This window comes from Streptopelia decaocto (genome assembly GCF_964273445.1).
Source record: "Streptopelia decaocto genome assembly, chromosome: 17".
Lineage (NCBI taxonomy): Eukaryota > Metazoa > Chordata > Aves > Columbiformes > Columbidae > Streptopelia > Streptopelia decaocto.
The window spans coordinates 1,812,606-1,832,432 of record NC_138672.1 but is presented as its reverse complement, the minus strand read 5'-3'; the positions used below and the strand labels follow the sequence as shown (position 1 = coordinate 1,832,432).

General features: G+C 50.1%; 1 protein-coding gene across 8 annotated transcripts in view; it reads left to right on the top strand.

Annotated features, from left to right (window-relative positions):
• Positions 1–19,827, top strand: part of EXD3 (exonuclease 3'-5' domain containing 3) — a 301,277-nt gene that overhangs the window by 145,839 nt on the left and 135,611 nt on the right. For 6 of the 8 annotated variants that reach the window (XM_082067871.1, XM_082067868.1, XM_082067866.1 and 3 more), the window contains 8 exons: positions 2,814–2,988; positions 3,313–3,526; positions 4,187–4,296; positions 5,408–5,618; positions 6,718–6,884; positions 9,148–9,318; positions 16,937–16,990; positions 18,673–18,804. In XM_082067871.1, the coding sequence (XP_081923997.1) occupies positions 2,814–2,988; positions 3,313–3,526; positions 4,187–4,296; positions 5,408–5,618; positions 6,718–6,884; positions 9,148–9,318; positions 16,937–16,990; positions 18,673–18,804 (1,234 nt within the window). The remainder of the gene's footprint in view (positions 1–2,813; positions 2,989–3,312; positions 3,527–4,186; positions 4,297–5,407; positions 5,619–6,717; positions 6,885–9,147; positions 9,319–16,936; positions 16,991–18,672; positions 18,805–19,827) is intronic. The other 2 variants (XM_082067865.1, XM_082067867.1) reach the window with 1 other exon arrangement.

The window sequence follows — 19,827 nt, the reverse complement described above, 5'->3', positions numbered from 1 at the left end:
GTTGCACGGGGGCGCACACTCACGCTCATCTGCCGCCTGGCGTGGTCCGGGGCTTTCTGCTGTCCCTGCAGAACGTGCAGGTGTGTGCAGGTGACTTGGCCGCTTCCTTGTGTCTTACGTTCCTAGTGCAGAGCTTCCCTGCCAGTGTTGTGTGTCAGAACTCGGAACCCCAGCTAACACGATCTGTCACCACCTGTCTGGTTAATGCCGCCACCTCACCAGGGGATAAGGAGACCATTTGAAGGAGACCAAGTCTGGGAGTGAGCAGGGTTACCTGCTCTAACAGGTTTATCATCAGGTTTGTTGTCTTCAACACTACAGCAAATTTCCATGTCCTGGAAGAGGAGGTTGTGCAAAAACTGCACCTTTTGTAATAGACATTGTGGGTTTGGAGCATAGATTGGACAAACTTGGATTGTGTAGAAGGTGAATGGGAACACGATGTATTATTATTTTTAATGAGGGTGGTTTTGTGATGGTGTCACAGATGGCCGTGAGTCGTTCATGTGCTGAGCTTCAGAGATTTGATCTTTCTCCTAGTGCAGATCTGCACTGGTTCATGTTCAAGCCCCATGTAGCCTCAGGAAATACGACACAGCTGTAATCACCCTCGAAACACTGTCTGCAAAGCCCCACTTCTCCAGATGGCACACGGCTTTCCCGGAGCACAGGAAGCTCTTGTCTGTCTCAGACGTGATTCTGCTTCGCTCAGAGGTGCCGGAGCTGCCGTCTGCCCCTCCTGCAGCTGCACCGGGAGCCAGGAGGTTTTGGGGTGAGGTGTAACCACTCAAACAAAGGGGCGGTTAGCAGGAGTGTGACTTAGCCACAGACTCCGCATCTAGAGAGGGAAAAAGCATCACTGCATCCCTCTACTCTGGGGGTCCTGAGTCGGGGCTGAGTGGAGCGCAGCCACACCATTAGGATGGGCTGCGCTGGTCGGGAGGAGTTGTGACAGATGAGTTAAAGCCTTGGTGCCCTGGTTTGCTCATCCAGTTGTGGCACCTGCTGAAGTGGCCGCTATAAAATCAGCGGAGCCGTGGAACCTAATAAAACAGTCTGTCTGCCTTATTTATTGAGCTAACAAAGCAGCAGGTTCCCAGCGCTCACACTGCAGAGAACAAGGTGGTACCAGCGTATCGGTGCCATCAGCTGTGCCGCGGGTCACACCGCGTGTGGCTCCCAAGCTCTGCAGGTGAGAATATTCCTGGAGACCTGAGACTGCACACCTTCAATAAATATTTTACACAAATATTGACTTCCCCATGCACGCAAACCCATGGAAAAGAGTGTTTGTACAGCGAAAGCTGCTGTGCTGCAAAATTAGTCACACAGTCCCCTAAACATGAAGTTAGTAAATAGTTTCTCAAATAACAAACTATTTTGAGTCTCTATGGGAAAGAGACTATCCAGAAATTTGTGACAGGTCCAAAATAGCTGGATATTTTTTATTAGTTTCTTTCCTCTGATTGCATCATCTGGCTGAGCCACCACAGCAATACGCTGACCTTCCAGTCACAGGGTCATTTCAAGACTCTGCTGCCTTTTGAAAGGAAAATGTGCTGTGTAAGATCCTGTTGTAGGAAACCAGCCAGCTCACTTCTGCAGGCCCCATGCAGCATTCCCAGGGTATTAATACACAGATACTGAACGTCTCTTAATACACAGATACTGAACGTCTCTTTGTGGTGCCATCTGAAGCCGAGCGGACGGAGCAGCACGAGCAAGGCGCGGGGTCCGCGGGCTCAGCTCTCTCCCCATAAATAGAGAAGGTTTTCAAACTTTAGTTCTGAGTTTTTCTCATTTCATCCCTGTGCAATTTAGAAGTGTTCTTGTGCAACCTGCATGGACGTTTTACAGAGCAAGGGGATGGAGGAGAAGAAGCTGGATGGGATCAGGAGGTCTGTGAAGCTGTCCCAAGCTGTTGCGCTGTAGAATGATGAGGCACATTCACCCGTTCCCAGCTGGTAGCGATCTCAGCAGCCTGAGAGGCTCTTTCTGAGCCAGTCGATGATGTGGGGAAGCGCAAAGCTCCTGTTTGGACACAGGGCTGCTCAGAGCTGACTTGTGTTATGTATTGCACCGTGGGAGCTTGCAGACTTCCATGTTAACCTCGAGGGCAAAAAGCAGTAAATCTAAAATGTGTTATCTCTGACTGTGGAAACAGCTGCCCAGCGTTGTCATCCAAGTTACATCAGGTCTGGGAAAGAGAACTGAGCGTTGAGGACAGTGTTTTGGGATGGGTGTTCTCTGTGTGTGCGCAGTGAGGGCTCGGATACGGGGCCATTTCTGTGACAGGAATAAAAAGAGAGGGTGAGTCTAGAGGAAAGAGACTGAGATGACAGAGAAAGAGAGGAAAGAGAGGGGAGGAGGAAGAGTTGAGTGGCTTGAGGAAATAGAGGGCCAGGATGAAATATATGGCTTAGAATCACAGAATGGTTTGGGTTGAAGGGACCTTCCCAGCTCCCCAGTGCCCCCCCTGCCATGAGCAGGGACATCTTCACCAGCTCAGGTTGCTCAGAGCCCCGTCCAGCCTGGCCTGGGATGTCTCCAGGGATGGTTCATCCACCACCTCTCTGGCCAACCTGGGCCAGGCTCTCACCACCCTCAGGGCCAACAATTTCTTCCTCATGTCCAGCCTGAATCTCCCTCCTTTAGTTTAAACCATCACCCCTTGTCCTATCACAACAGCCCCTGCTCAAAAGTCTGTCCCCATGTTTCTTATCAGCCCCTTTTAAGTCCGGAAAGGTGCACTAAGGCCTCCCTGGAGCTTTTCTTCAGGAAGCTCAAGGCTTCCTGATGTTCCTCTAATCCAGGGTTTCCTCTCTCTGCATGTTGCATCGGATTCTGTGCAGGGTAGAAGAGGCTGCGAAAGCAGATCATCGTGAAGAGAGGAAGAAGGACTATTACCAGCTTCCTATTCCACGGGCAAACATTCACTTCCTGCAGACATGGGAAGAGACGCAGCGGTGCTGGGAAAAGGTGCTGCGGGTGAGTGCTCCTCTGGGATTTGCTTTGCAGGGACAAGGAGCAGCAGCTCCACACGGGCTGGATGTGCCACGAAGCGCCTCCCTCGCCAAGTCAAGAACAGCTGCTTCCTTTCGGGTTGTCTGATTTGGAATCACGCTGGGAATTGCTGTGCCAGGAAAGGTCCCTGTGGGGTAACTCGGGTGTGCTGTCCCTGCAGCAGTTCACACACTAGCAAAGAAATGCAGTTGTTGGAGCGGAAATGCTGGTGCTGCGGCCAGGGCCTGTCCATGCTGCCCTCCAGCACCGACCGTCTCCAGGTGAAGAAGGCTTCTGTCTGTGTTGCAGCCGGGGCAGGTTGTTGGCATTGACATGGAGTGGAAGCCGTCGTTCGGCATGGTCGGGAAGCCCCGTGTGTCCCTCCTTCAGCTCGCTCTGCACGATGAGGTGTTCCTGCTCGACTTGCCACGGCTCCTCGAGCAAGCTGTGACGGAGCCTGAGAAGGAGAAGCTTCCCCATTTCATCCAGAGGCTCTATTCGGATGCAGCCATCACTAAACTAGGTAACACGCATCTTTTCTCCCTGCCTCAGGTCTTTACACAGCTTATTTTGTGCAATTCCTAGATCCTCTTGGGGTTTTCATTCTCTACAACCCCTTACCATGGAACCAGCTTTTGTTCAGATACTGCCATGCCAGGAGCAGAGTGAGCAGAGTGATTGGGAATGACAGGAATGTCTCCCCAGTTCAGGTCAGACCCAAGATTTCTGATTTCGCTGCCCACCTTGGACTTGGGATTGTCTTAGTCCCACACTAAACCCCAACTTGCACCCATTCTGCAGTGGCCTGGGGAAGTGCCCTGTCCCAAAGCCGCTGTGCTGGACACCAGATTATTATACCTGGTTATAGATTCTGTTTGGAGGCTTTTGGCAGGAGTTCCAGGACAAATTCATAATTGTCTTTCCCCGACTTGGCAGTTTTTAAGTAAGTTGATCTTAAACTCAGCATTTTCAACCACCTCTTCTCTCCCAACCTCAATACGCAGGAGCATCTTTTCGGAACAGGAGAGACAGGAATCTGCCTTTTTCCATATCCAAACAGTCTCCCCACCAATGTTCATCCATGTATCGTCAGCATTTTGATTCTGAGCTAGAAGAAGCTGCGGTGCATTAGCTGTGATTTGGGTTTTCCTACCTGTGTGATTTGGGCTTGTGTTCCCTCCAGGTTATGGGATGTCTGGAGACCTCAGCAGCCTCGCGGCCACGTGGTCAGCTTTGAAAGACACGGACAAGCAAGCACAAGGTGTGGTGGACCTGCTCACAATAGACAAACAAGTAAGGATGAACCCAGGAAGATATGGAAAGTTGTGTCTCCTGCCTGTGCTCATATTAATAAATACCTGTCGTGAATTGACAGCATTGTCTTTTTGGATCCTGTATTGGCAGGGAGATGGCTAAATGGGTAAACAGACCTTTTCCACTTGTGGTTTGAGAGTGATGTGATTCTGTAAGGAAACACAGAAGTGTTTAGTTTTCATCAGCTACAAAGTTAGAGCTCAATGCATACTGACACTTTCCATAGCCTTTATAAAAGCTATGTTAAAGCAATTGGAAAGGAGACAGCTCCATTCAGCTGGGACAAAGCTTCTGAGCACAAGTCAGACTTGAAGGCAGTAAGTAAATTCTTGTAGAAGTTTGGATATTCCAAGATGGCGCAGTGTTGAAGCAGATACGGAGTTGGTGGTTTGCAGAGAACTCTTGGTGTTCCTAGGAGGGCCGCTGTGGTTTCAGCACAGGAATTCATGTTCAGCTGAAGGACAGCTGTCTCTGGGCCTGCACACAGCAGTTCTTACCAGTTTGCAGAAATGTTAAGGACAACCATTTTAATGAGTAAAATTTGCAGAGTGTATTTGAGGCTGTGGATTGGGGTGAACCCAGATCTTTGGGACTGATAGCTTAACCTGGGAAGTGCTGCAGGGTCTGAAGTACCTGCCAACAGCTATTGCCTCATTTTAATCTGAGAAATGGCAGCTGCAGAAAGGCCTCTGCCCACCTTTCCCCCTGGAACTAGGAGGAGGAAGATGCTGTTCTACCGTTGCTGTTGGGTTATTGAGTCGGTGCCCAACAGCCTCCAGCGCGGCTGAGCACCCTGCAAACTGCGCACCCACAGCCCCGCTGCCCTCACGCAATGCTGTACCACAATGCGCTTCTGTTTCCTTCCCTGGCTCCGAAACAGATTTCTTTCCAGCCAGTGTGTTTGTTAAACAAATAACCAGACGCTGTGTTTATCTAATGCCATCCCTGCCCTTGTCTGAGACAACGGGATTCAGTATGCCAGGCAAGAGATAAAATGATAGGGTTGCTGCATGGCCTCACCCACTGGAATAGGTGCTGTTGCAGAAGCTGTTTGATAACCATGTGTTTTATATCCTTTTCTCCCCACCAGCTGCAGAAGGGCTCCATTGACTGGAAGAAGGGCGGCCGGAAGGTCGACGTAGTGTGCCCAGAGCAGAGCGACGAGGATAGAGGGAGCAGGCAGCCAGAGAAGGGACTCAGCCTCTTGGTGCAGCACGTGCTGGGGAAGCCTCTGGATAAGACAGAGCAGCTGTCCAACTGGGAGAAGCGGCCTCTCCGGGAGGAACAGATCCTGTATGCAGGTCTGCTCGCTGCGGCAGGGTGCTGCACATTGGCCATTGCCGGCTGCGTTTGTTCTCTGTCACCAGGAAGATTGTTAAGTAGCACATGCAGAAAATGGCTTTGCAGATTAGTTCCTGTTCAGAGAAGCCAGCACATGTTATGCCTGTCCTTTTGTGGACATGGCTTTAATGGTTGAAGTTTAAACTGTCCAGTGATTCATTATTTCCCTTATGAAAGAATTCCTGTGCTTTGCAGATTTTGGCTGGTGAAATATCACCTCAGTGGAAACTCCTCTCAGTAAGCGAAAGGAGGAAAGTCCACTTCCTTCTGCCTCATTTCACAGCCTTTCTGGGAAACAAGTGCTGTGTTCATTTGTCAGAGCGCAGCGGTTGTTAAAAATGGGTACACACGGAGTCAGAAACTGCAGCACAGAATTGGTGCTGTGGAGGGACCAGTGGAGTTTGTTGCTGATTACCCCAGAGTCAGAAGTCTGGGTCTAAGTCTTTTTCCTGGGGCATCAAAGGACAGTCTACTGAAGCGAACCAGCCCTTTGTTAGATCCAACTATCCTTGAAGCTGACACAGTTCCCACAAAAATTAATCACTAGGACTTGTAAAACTGGCTTGGAGACTTAGAGAGTTCCCGTTGCAAGGAGCAGGAGCCGCATGGCAGTGCGTGTGGGCAGGCGATTGCAAACAACTCAGTTATTACTTTTTAAGATATTACATCTAATGGGGAAGTTACCTTCCCATAGCTGAGATGTGGTGATAAACCGTGGGCAAGCCACTGCTCAGTAACAATGGAGAGTAAAATGGGTTGGCTGAAGCTATCTCACGTGGTGGTTTGGACGGGCAAACTACAATTTGCATTACATTAGAGTCAGCATTACATTAGGCAGCAGAGGGCCTGTCGCTTTTTGAGCTCTTTGTGATGGCGCATGAGGCTGTGATGCTCACTGCTCAGTGAAAGAGCGCGGGGTATGGCATTAGTGAGCTGGAGCTTCACAGGCTGGTTGTGTTCAGTGGTGTTTCCAAAGCTGAGGGCTCTTCCTTGCGTCAGGAAAGCCTCTGGTTTACTTTTGAAAGAAATCAGCTGAGGCTCATACTCCCTTATTTTCAGCTTCCGATGCATACTGCTTGCTGGAGATCTACGAGAAGCTCTGCAAGGATCCAGAGAGCTTCGGTCTGAGCTCAGACCTGACTGGGAGTCTGGTGGGAAAACCAAGCATGAAACCCAGGGCAAAGAAGCAGCTGAATAAACAAGAAGTCCTGTCACCTTCTGGACAGGTTTGTAAACATCTTCAAAGAGCTGCATGTTGCTCAAGACCCCTGCAAATCATATGTTGCCCTGTCTGTCAGTCGCACTATGAGCCATGCCTGGCATGCCTTTTCCTGGCCTGTTCTCAGGACTGTTGCAGCAAACATCTTCCTCTCTCCTCCCCTGGGCTGGTAAGATGTGGTTTGTCCTTTGTCTGCCTTGGTTCAGCTTTCCCTACAGTTTTAGGTTCCTTTGTCTTTGAAAACGCCGGTGCAGCCCTGTGTGGCACAACCCAGCTGACCTTGCTGCTGGAAAAGCTCCTTCACGTCTCCTCGGGGGTGAGGGTTTGAACCCTGTGACCAAGGTGTTGTGTCAATGAGGTTTCAAAACTCTGACTTCCTTACTTTTGCTTTTAACTGAGCTTCTACGCTTTGGTGTCACATTGGGAATGCCTCCTTTATTGTGCCTGGACCAGAACTCTGCAGAGTTAAAACAAACAAAACCAAAGCCAATCCATCACAAAATCCTTTCTGCCGATGGCTGGTCTCCGTTCCCATGAGCACCACCATGCACTCCAGGACTGGCCTCCCCTTGTCACGTACACTGTGTCAGGGCCTTAAAACTCCACCTGCCATAACTTGGAGCTGTGTGACTCTGCTTAAATATTTTGGAACGTGACCAGTCCCTCTCTCTCAGTAATAAAGTTTTGCTTTTAAAATGCAACCATCCAGTTGTTTATGAACTATGAAAACATTGGCAGAAAAAGTTTCATTGATTAACCGAGAAGACTCACTATGTGCATCCTTCTGAGTAGTCCCAAAGGTGTGTTTAGCTCCTGAAGTCAATCCTGCCTGCCTTGGTTGGATGGAGATGCTATTGCTAATAGCCACCTCTGCAGGATCCTCCTTACCAAGTGTGTGTCAATGTGCAGTATCCCGTTAGTCCTGGGCAGGCAGTAAAACACAAAGCTGCTCAGTAGTTTCCTAAGAATTCTGTGTTCATGGGAGTATTATTGTGTGTTAAAACAGATTGAACTGGCTGCTCCAGAGATGGGAAAAGTAAGTACTTGAGGCTTGAATTACCTTGTGAACTCACGGGTCATCTTTGTGTTCGCACAGTCACATTCATCAGCCAAGAGGGAGTTGCTAAAACCTGGACTGGGACTCAAACCAGCAGATTTCTCCTGCATGACTCCCAGTTCTCTTTCCCAGTGTTTCCTGGTCCGCTGTCTGAAGTGGGGCTAATGACACTCTTCTCCTGGATAAGCTTTTTGCTCTTTGCTGGCATGAAACGTGAGAAAAAAGCTACAGATGACATTGCTGGCCATGGAATAAACACTAGCTCAGAGCCAGCTGCTGCTCCTTCACATCTGTTTGAACAGAGGCAGCAGCACAGGGTTCGTGTCTTCCAACTACCACAGCATCGGCGGGTCAGGATGGCCCGTTGTCACAGTGCACTGATGTCCCAGGGCAGCGCTGCGGCCACCACGGTCCTCGCAGGAGCTGGTGACAGTGCAGTGTGCCCCGTTCTGGGGGTGCAGGTCCCAGCTCCGGGAGGTGCAGCGACACGCAGACTGAGCTCTGGGCTCTGAGCTGGTTCTCATGGTCAGCCCAGGTGATCTCCGTGGTGCCCGCAGCATTTCCAGCCCCAGTCAGCTCCTGCAGAGCTCAGGGACGGCGGTGACTCTGGTTGCACAGGCCACGTAGCAGAGTTGGTGGCTGTGTCCTGCACTCATCCCAGCTCATTCCAGCTCCTGGAGGCAAAGCTGAACATTGGACATTCCTTCATAACTTCCCTTCTCCGTGAATTTAGCTATTGTACTTCTGGGAGTCTCCCAACGACAAAGTCTCCAACTGCAGGAACTCCCCCGGCCACAGACATTTGAAATAAAATAAACAGAATTCAGGCCCTGCCTATTTTTAAACTTCCAAAGATAACAAAGCTGACGTGGTTGCTTTCTCTACCTGTTTCTCCCTGTGTCTGTCAGATCTCCTTCCCAAATCAGCACTTTGGCATATGTATATTAATTGCAGTCTAATTTAATAGGGGAATAGCAGTCTTGAAGATGTGTTTCTGTGACTTGATGAAAATGAATGTCTGTGTAGAGCACAGGAGGCCAGAAAGGACTTGAAGAGGGAACTAGAGGTGTTGCAGAGCGTGAAGGAAACTGTCATACAGGTGGACAGGGACAGTTGGATTTGCCATGGCGGGTGATTGCAGGGAGGCAAAACACGGATGTCCTGGAAATCAGATTTCTGTTCTGCTGCTTATGGGTCTCTTGCCTTCCTGTAGCAATGCGAAGGACACCAAAAGGAGACCTCGCGTCCCCCTGCTCCCATCTCCCCGAAGGAGTTCAGCGTGGTCTGCGATAACATGCTGCAAGGCCTCGGGCGCTATCTTCGCTGCCTCGGGGTGGATGTCCAGATGCTGGAGAATGAGGATGACCACAGGAAGGCTGCTGAGGTCAGTCACGTGTGCGTGTGTGTGTGTGTGTGTGTGTGTGTGTGTGTGTGTGTTTTAGCTCCCGTCTGTGCTCCCTGGTGGGCACCTGCTGCTGATGGTGGAACTGCACTGGGTGGTCACTGCGCCAAACAGCACATAGAATCAGGGAATCAGTTTGGTTGGAAAAGACCCTAAGGATCATCAAGTCCAACCATAACCCACCCCTGGCACTGCCCTGTGTCCTGAGAACCTCATGTCCGTCTGTCCAACCCTCCAGGGATGGTGACTCCAGCCCTGCCCTGGGCAGCCTGTTCCAACGCCCCACAGCCCTTTGGGGAAGAAATTGTTCCCCAGATCCAACCTCAACCTCCCCTGGCGCAACTTGAGGCCGTTTCCTCTGCTCCTGGCGCTTGTTCCTGGGGAGCAGAGCCCGACCCCCATGGCTCCAAGCTCCTTTCAGGCAGTTCAGAGATCAGAAGGTCTCCCCTCAGCTCCTGTTCTCCAGCTGAACCCCCCAGGTCCCTCAGCCACTCCCATCACACTTGTGCTCCAGCCCCTCACCAGCTCTGTTCCCTTCTCTCCACTCACTCCAGCACCTCAAGGCCTTTCTTGGTGTGAGGGGCCCAAAACTGACACCAGGATTTGAAGTGGGGCCTCACCAGTGCTGGCTGCAAGGGGACAATCACTTCTCTAGACCTGCTGGCCGCACTATTCCTGATACAAGCCAGGATGCTGGTGGCCTTTTGGCCACCTGGGCACACTGGCTCATGTTCAGCCACTGTCAATCAGCACCCCCAGATCCGAACGCTTCCTCCCCTGCCCGTGCTGAGACCCAGTTCTCTGGTCCAGTGTGAGAAGCTGTGCCCGTGGCAGCTGGGATGAGCTGGTCCCTGCACCAGCGAGTGGGCTTGGTTCCCCGTTTCCAGGAGAGGCCGTGAGCAGAGAGGGCTGTGATCTCAAGTCTTACTTGTGTCATTGGCAGCTGGGATGTTTCAGGTCATTAGAAGAACACAAGCAGAGTGTAAAGAGGTGACCTGCAGTCTCAAGTGTCTTTCATTAGGAGGTGGTGGTGTGTTTGCAACATGGCAAAAATCAGAGAAAGGAACCCAAAATTCACTTAGGTTTCTAATGGACTCCAGTTTGGGCTTACAGGGAAGGTATCTGCATGCCTTGGGCCTGGTTTAATCGAGCAGAGCAGAGCCATAATCGAAATGTGAAAGGGAAAATTTCCATAATAAATTCCCATAGAGCATCCACCTTATGAGATGACTCAAAGGTGATCAGCCACAACTTGCAACGAAATATCGGGGAAAAGAGGAGCCTCTAACATGCATGGGGACAATGAACATTGATCTGGACTCCCATAGCAGCTTTGACCCTCTGCCTCAGAGCAGAGACACATGCTGCATCATTTCAGGCAGGTTTCTGCTGTGCCACAAGTGGAGATCCCCAGCCCACGCAGTGCGCCGCTCTCACGTGTGCACGGGGCGCCCGGCCCGCTGCGCAGGATGTTTCCTCTTCACACGGCTGTTTGGCCTCAGTACTGGGCAGGCTCTGACTTCTGCAGAAATAATTAATATCGCGTCTCTGCCAAACTTGCACAAGTCATTTAAACAAACTAGTTCTCACTGCCTCCCCCCGCAGCCCCGTCTCCGCTTCTCATCCTGATACCTTATCGTGCCACGGACAGGATGTTTTACATTGCTTTCTCTATGGTGACTGGACAAACATCCTTTCGCTATCAAAAGCCCTTGGAGTGTTACTGTATTGCAGAGCCTTTGATCTGTGCTTGGATAATCAAAGATAAAAATAGACCCCTCCCGCCCTGCTTTATATCTGGCTAGTCCTGATTTAATAGAAGTTGAATGTTGACCACTCTGCACCCAAAAACTTGTAAATGTTATTGCAAAGGCCAGGAGAAGGGTTTGCATCCTGGTCCCTGAGTACAAGACAGACGGTTTGGGTGTTGTCCCAACACAGTTTGAACTAGTGTCACCAGGAACACGTCAGTGTGTACAGAGTTAGTGTTTGTTCTTCATGAAAGTCATTTCACTAAAATGATTTATCAGTTGTGTTACACATCTCCTTGTGCCAAGAACTCCTGAATCGCTTGGCATTTGCTCCTTATTGTTCTCATTCCTGTTGCTTGTTAAAGTGACTTCAAGTATTGGTAGGCAGATGGGTCTTGTGCTTCAGCGTCTCTTATTTGAGATCAAACTTGAAATCCTGAGAGCTTTGTGGGTTGTGCTTGGGCAGCTATGGATTTTTTTATTTTTGCATTTCAGCTAATGCGGGTGTCAGTAATTGGGTTGAGAAACCCCATTGCCAGGCTGAACGTGAGGTCCATGTCCTGTGTACTGCTTCGCCTTGCACTGCTATTATTGGCCAAACGTTTTATCTTGGACAACAGTTGTCGTGGTGAGTTTGTCATGCCAGGTCTGCGATCTTAGATGCGCTGTCCCCCACCACGAGCCAGCGTATCCCCCTGGTTCGGCCATATTTAGTTGCTGTGAGATGACACCAGTTTGCGTTCTGTGTATTTAAAGGTGCCATTTAATTCAGACTTGACTGGAGAAGTGACTGGTTAAAAGTTACTTATAAATGCAGACAGTCTTTAAAATGGAAAAATAGTAGAAACTCATACTGGAAATTTCTCTTGTTAAATCTGTCCTCGTGTCGAAGGCAAAGAATCAAAGAATCCCAGAATGTGAGGGGTTGAAGGGCCCTGGAAAGCTCATCCAGTGCAATCCCCCCATGGAGCAGGAACACCCAGCTGAGGTTACACAGGAAGGTGTCCAGGCGGGTTGGAATGTCTGCACAGAAGGAGACTCCACAACCCCCTGGGCAGCCTGGGCCAGGCTCTGCCACCCTCACCAGGAACAAGTTGCTTCTCAAATTTAAGTGGAACCTCCTGTGTTCCCGTTTGCAGCCATTGCCCCTTGTCTGTCACTGGTTGTCACCAGAAGAGCCTGGCTCCATCCTCCTGACACTCCCCCTTTCCATATTGATCCCCAGGAATGAGTCCCCCCTCAGCCTCCTCTTGTCCAGCTCCAGAGCCCCAGCTCCCTCAGCCTTTCCTCACACGGGAGATGCTCCACTCCCTGCAGCATCTTGGTGGCTGCGCTGGACTCTCTCCAGCAGTTCCCTGTCCTGCTGGAACTGAGGGGCCACAACTGGACACAATATTCCACGTGTGGTCTCCCCAGGGCAGAGCAAAGCTCACAGTCCATCCTTACAAAAGCACTGATGAGCACCCGCCTCTCTAGGAGGAGCAGCTTTGTGTCCCAGTTTGGGTGCCATGTCATTTTCCACGTCTTCCCTTTCAGCGAGGTGGCAGGAACATTTTAACCATATTAGGTTTATATCCGAGCTGTAGTGCACGTGGCCGCACTGCTCCAGCGCTGTCCTGCCGAGGGCTCCAGCTCTGTCTGTCCTGAGCTGGGCCGTGCGCGTCCAGCCAGTCCTCACCAGCACCTTCTACCCCGTCCCGAGGGAAGAATGGCTCCAGCTGGGAAAGAACGCGCGATGCCGTGTCTCTTGTGCCCGTCCTTCCGTGTGTGTAGGTCCCATCACTGGGGTAAGCTGCCCTTTGCATTTGCACCGATTCCTATAAGCAACATGTTACTTCCAATTAATACATTTTTCTTTGCTTAAATCACATCCTGTGCGTGTTTGTTTCTAGCCAGCACTGCAGGTTTGTCTTCTGTGAACTTCTCTTTGCGGAGTATCTTAAACCTGTCTTTTGGGCCTTCTAGATGGGTAAGTGGAAGGAGGTGGGAAAGTTTCGGTGGACGTTCCTCTTTTCTCTGCAGTTTTGCAGAATCAAAGAGCAGTGAGAAGCTTCTCAGACTGGCCTTAAAGGATCACCCACCAGCCCGAGGGGACCACAGTACATCCTCCAATGTTGTACTTCAGGAATGGAGCAGAAGCTTATAAAAATTTTGGTAGTCTCCTAGGTCACTGATTTCTAAGAAGAGACATGGTGGAATCTCAAAGCCCCTTCAGTTGAGTTGTGGGCTGGTTTATTTATTTAGTGGACTGTGATCTTGGTCTTCAAAATCATCCTTATCTCTAGGAATAATTTGCACGCTAAGGCAAACTTGGTATCTTTAAAGTGTGATGATAACCAGCAGGCTGGTGGAATTGGCTTCCTGCAGCTGCCGTGGTGTAGAAGGTTTCCTTGCAAGGTTAAACCTGCTCCCCCAAAACTCCGTGTGAACCAGCGAGTTGGTGAGGAGGGCCAGGCCTGGACGGGTCTCATGAGGTGTTGAGAGCAGCAGGCACCTGGATCTAAATTGCCCTGGACTGGTTTGGAGCCATGGGACACAAAGGGGACTTCTAATACTGCAATGAGCAGAGCTTCATGTAATGGGCCAATCTAATCTCTGGTCTCATCACAGCTTTGAATGGCTTTTTCCATATTTTTGATGTAAACTACATTCTTCAGGTTTGCTACTCTTTCTGCCTCCCGGCCAGCGTGCGGAGCGGGTTCGCAGAGGACGGATGAAGAGCTGTTCTGCCTTTAAGATGAAGACTCTGCTTTTGGTGCTTGGTCAGCAGGAGGAGACTTTCATTGGAGACTTTGATACAAATGGATCTACATTAAGAAACAAAACCGAGTCAGTGGTTTTAGAATAGAATCAGTTCAGTTGGAAGAGACCCTCAGGATCATCGAGTTCAACCATAACCTGACTCTAGCACTAAACCGTGTCCCAAAGACCTGGTGACATGGTGTGGTACTTAATGCCATGGCACAAAATCATGCAATAACTCAGTACAACGTATGTTCTTCAGGAACGCTGAAGAGAAGTCTGGGGTTGTAATACCAGCAGTCCAGCGGGAGCACTGCAGGGCTGGCCTGAGCGTGTTCGTAGTGACTAAGGTCTTGCTTTACTGTCTGTTCTGGAAGAGCCTGAGCTGACAGGTCGGGGGCTCAGGGTTGCATTGAGGTTTGTGATCCACTTCTCTAGTAGATCCTTGTCTGGTTGCTTTCCCAGCGCACATCGTGGGGCAGACGCGCTCTGTCCGCTCCCTTCTTGTCCGAGCTGGACCTTGCTGGCTCAGGATCACTGTGTCACCTCCGCCACTGCCAGCGGTGTCACGGCTTTTCCTGGCCCGCTGCCGTGTGCCTCCTCACGGACACATGGCATTGCCCAGCACGTGTCATCCACGGGCTTGGCAAATCCTAAATTACAAATCTACAGCCTTGTGCTGCTGTTCCTTGAAACCTTCTTTGGCCTTATTTCAAGATGGTTTAGGTCATCACGAACCATTCTGCCGCTGGTGCTGGCCTCGAAACGGGGTCTGTCTGTGCCCTCTCTCATCAGTCGTTGCCCTTCCGGGTCTCCCTTGTAATAATTCATTGGGGTTCATTCATCTCTGCAAGATGAAAGTTGGCCGAACAGACAGGCATGTTAAGGGCTAAATAATATACCAAGCTATCAGGGAGTGCTTTCTATCCAGAAGGTCTGAGCCTTGTCCAGAGGAAGTTGATATTATCTTTTGAACAGATTGTGAAACTGAGGCCAGTGCCCTCTCTGCAGCGCTTGGGATGGAGCACAAGCCCCTGACACGCGCCCCGACACGCTGTTCTGGTTGTTCTTTTACTTGCATCTCCGAGCACACATCTCCGGGATGGTCCCAGCGCCACCTTCCCTGATTTCTTTCAGAGGAAGAGAAGAAATTGTGCCCTTTTTGCAGCAGTTTGCTCTGTGGGCCCAGTCAGATGTGTGCTGTCACACGGCTCCTCTGGCTCTGCGCTGCTCCCCGTCCTCATTCCAGAGGCAGAAAAACATGCTGGAAGAGTTATTGCTTTTCTCCTTTTTATTTGATGTTCTTTGCCTGTCTCTGCAGAGCCATTTAGATAAGGGGATTTATCAAGCTTGAACTAATTAACCCTGGATGCAGGAAGTCAGAATGGAGTGTTCCAGCTGTGAAATCCTCAGACTTAGCCCGAAGTTCACATGGGTCTGAAGGAATTTCACATCTCTTCCCTTGCTGGCAAATCACAGGGGTGAACTTTTGCTCCCGCCGTCCCGGCCTCGTTTCGCTGCTGTGCCGTGAGGGTGGGTTGTCCGTCAGGACCCCCGGCTGCGGGCAGGGCGGTCGCGTACAGCACGGGCTGCTCTGCTGCTGCTGCAAGGGTTCATTTTGAAAGGTTCATTTTGAAAGAAATGAACTGGTTCATTTTGAAAGGTTCCTGGTTCATTTTGAAAGGTTCATTTTGAAAGAAATCCGGTAATTTTGCCTGTAGGAAGATGCTTTAGAAGTGTTTGCCAATCGCTTTCTCAGCGCAGAACTGGCAGCCAAAGAGTGACTTCACAACAAAGGTCAAGATAGGAACAAAATGGGTTCTTAGTTGGCTGCACAGGGAGTTTGTGCCTGGGAAACATCACCCTCTTGTTTCGTGTTTCCATAGGGCCAGCGGGTCCCAAGAGAACAGCTGTCCAAGACAGTTCCAAAGTCTTGGTTTGGTTTTTGGGTGTTCCTGGCGGTGCTTGGTGTTGCCAGGCTGTCTGGGAAGTGCAGCAGGACTCTGATCCCAAACGTGTCCTCCTGCCAGGGGTAAAGAGAGATCCAGAGAGAGCTGTGAGACTCTGATCCAGAGGAGAGACCTCCGTGACGCACATCTGGAAACACTGAAACATACAAGGGCTTCCAACCGAATCCAAGAAATAACCTCGTGCCTACCTTGAAGTGCCGATCTCTTGTCAGCAGCAGCGGCGCCGACGTGCTGGTTCACATGGGAATCCTCCCACTGCTACGGCCATGAGAATATTTCCCTCCTACCAGAGGGGCGAAGGGCTGGGAGGGAGGGACTTCATTTAATCAAATGAAGATCAGCCACACTTTCATCCTGGTAAAGAATTGCACTTCCAGATTTAGTGTCCCCTTTTGGCACTAAACCATTTGAAAGTGTCTCTTACTCTGTTGCGAAGGTCAGAAGTGCGGGTAATGCGTCCCCTGGTAATTCAGCACAGACCTTTCCCTTGAAGGACAAGACCTTTGATAAAAGCGCAGGATTGCAAGTCAGAGCGTGATAAACTCTAATGGGGATGTTCTTTGCAGCCTGGAAAGGGGCAGAATTTCTGCATGTCTGCTTTTGGGCTGCTGAGAGAATAACGCCTCGTATCTTCAAGCAAGTGGAGTGTTGTTCTGTTAATGTCTACAAAATCTGCAGACACATATAATGGTACATTTTATTTGCTTGGGTTATTTTTTCCTTTCTCCCCTGTGCATTGTTGTGCGAGCAGAACTTCTTGCTTCTTTGTGAAGCAGACTGGGGAAATAGAAATAGCCTGTGTTAGGGGAAAAAAACCAAAGCTAGGAAGGTTTTTGATAGGGCTGTTTGAAGGTGGATCGGCTCCCTGGGCCATCTGCAGCGCAGATGCACGAGTAGCTGGTTCCAGCGCACGTGAGGCCGGGCGGGGATCAATGTGCAGGGAGCGAGCGATACCTGGCGCTGCGCTGCTGTCGAGTGGATCGCTGAGCCAGACCCACATACTCCTGGCCCAGCGTATGGCGACGCTGCAGAGAAGGACTCGGTAGCACCAGTTCATGTTCTCTCTGCTTCAACTGAAAGTTTGAATCTAGTGTGACTTCAGCCCATGTTCTTTATGAATTTTACTGTTTTTTCCAGATTGCCCGACAGGAAGGAAGAGTCATTTTAACCTCCGGACTCCCGTATCACACTGTAAGTGTTCAGAGCTTCTGGCATTTTTCTGGCGTTGTATCATTGCGTGGTCTGGGATGCGCAGTGTAAAGTCAGATGTGAATGCAGCAGCTGGCTTGGCTTCCCCATGTTTTCTGCACTAAAAACGACATCAAGGGTCTTGAGAGGTTTGCTGTTGTGAGTGACCAGAGCTTGGGGTGAATGTCTGTTACGCTCAGCAGTGGGGAGCACGATCACTCGCCACTGGGGGTGGGGGTGGAAATCAGGCCAAGCAATCCAGAACAAAGTGTTTCTGTTCGGTTGCACTGGCAGGTGAAAGGCAGCTCGATTCCCATGCTTTTTATCACAAAGTTTCTTGTTTACTGACTGGCTCCACACTGACATAGTTTCAACACTTAGAGATGTTTCTTCAGCCTCGGAAGGGGGATGGAGGCCGCCAAGCATGGGTGCCGCTGGAAGATGCAGAGGTTTTGTGTTCCTGTGGATACACAAAAAAACCCAAAGCAAACCCAGCATTCCCCTCAGCACCAGATGTTCAGAGCCCTTCACGGGACTCACTTCAGAACGGAGTGTTGCTGGGTATACACTGACCTTGTCAAGTTCTGGTGCCTGCTGCAGGTCCTTTGCACTTTGGTACTGCCCTAAAATTCATTTGGAAGAGCAAAACTCCTCTGGGTGACACACATGAGCCAGAGTGCGAGACTTCTTTGTTACAAACTATGAGTATAAAAGCTCCCAACCACTCAAGCAGCTAGTTGGAGTATTTCAGAACGGAGGCTGCTCATTTCCTGCACAATAGCTGAGCACTGAAGGAAACTTCCCCCACGATGAGACAAGTGAGGCAAGCGCCGCTGTGCCCCGTTCCAGGTTCCTGATCCAGACTGCGGTTCCTTGAGCCGACAGTTGATGTAATAGGTAATTCAGCATCCAGCATAATCTTATTTGGCACAGCTTTAACTTCAAAGCACCGTGTAGGAATTGCAAAAGGAAAATAACTGATTCCCAAAGTACGATAGTGTCCTGGGAACTGTCTGGTTCCCCGTGTTCCTTTGCCGTTGTGTGTCCCACGCGAGGGCAGGATGGCGCTGCCATCGGCTCCTTGACCTGCACGTAGCTGATCCCACCTCGCTGTGAGTGCTCATCATGTTCTTAAAGATGGGTCTGGAACGTCCCAGTGCTTGTTCCCAGATACAAACTGCTCTGCTGAACGTGGAGCGAACACTGGGGGAATGTCCGGCCCGACCACTTCAAATTCATTGGCCATCCGTGAGCTGCAGGTGGAACGATGCCTAAACTAGAAGGGCCGAAGTGGCAAAACTGTCACTGAACATTGTCCCTATATTGGGCTTTCACGTGCTGTGTGTAATCTGGTTGGGTTTCCTGTGAAAGCTGTGATTAAATTCAGTTTGGTCTTGCTACCCCGGTTAGCACCACACTGCCTGATTACAAGCTGAAGGGGACTTGTGCAATCGTTTTTCACACCTCAACACAACGCTGCCGTGCTTCAGCAGTCTCAGAGCTATTGCAGCAGCAGATAAGTGTTGAATTACCAGTTGTGCTTCGTAGAGCAAAATTTAGACTGTAAGCACATACAAACTACAAATATGACATGTAATTAAAACCAAGTGCATTAGGAAAATACCCATGGCCCATGATGCACAGAGTGCGTCATTTATTGTCTTTTTATGCCTTGTCTTTTGAAGCTGCGGTCCCAGGTAGCAGAAGGAAGATGTTTCTCTGTGAACTCCTCCGAAAAGGCGAAGGAGCAGGCCGTGCAGGTCCTGAAGCACTTCAACGTGCAGGTGTCCCTGGCCGATATCTTCAGCCGCTGCCAGGTAGGCCGGGGCGCGCTGGAGCTGCGCTGCTCGCTCGCCGGTTCCCGCACGGCTCCGTGGGTCTTGCGCTGCGTCTGCTGCTTGGCTCCCAAGATTTCTGCTTGAACTTGGGCAGCATCTCACAAAGCTGCGAGGAGTTCTGAGGGTTCTAATGCCCGCCCGAGTGTTGTGTCGGGAGAGCGGAGGCGCCGCATCTGCAGCTCGGCTGGAAGCTGCTGGTTTCCCGATCTTTGGTACTTGGCATGTGTTTTTGCATTGACTATCACAGCTATAGTCTCTTTGTTGCTGCGTTCTCTGTCTAGGACACATGCTGTTTTCATTATAAAGCATGTTTAATTATGGCTCTGTGATTCTGATAACACTTAATTACTTTAATAGTAAGATTTTTTTCTTTAGGACTATTTTATTTTCAGAAGCGATTAGGTTAATTCATGTCCATGCTGGTTGATGACTGCAGATTGTGTTTGGCACTGGATATCTGTGGATCGTTGTTAAGAAGAGATTTTAATTGTGTTAGCTCAAATCGCCATCTCTTCCAATTTCACTCTGGTATTTGTTACAGCAACAGGCTGAAACCTATCCCTTCAGAAACCGTAATATAAACCAACTTGCAACTTCAACTTCTCTCGTCTTATCAGTGTTTAAAGAGAGAAAAAAAGAAGAAACTGCAAATCTGGCTGGAAAAGGAGCTTTCTCATAGGAATAAACAAGCCAGCTGAAGGCTGCAGCAGAGCCTGGCTCGCTGCCTCGTGGTCGAGCTCGCAGGAGCAGCACAAGCGTTGTAGGAATTGCAGCGACTCCTGAGCAAACACGCCAGAGAGTGTTTTCTAGACCTCTGCTTGTATCTGATGTCGGTTGTTGAAACTGGATCTGTAACTGCTAGAGAAAATGAGAGTTGTCCAGCTGTGCGGGTTGTCTGTACGATGAGGATGGTGTTATACCCTGCAGATTGGATAGGCTTAATGTGGGTTGATCTTAGTTCAGGATAAATAGATATATTCAGGTATTGCCTTCAGTCTTGCC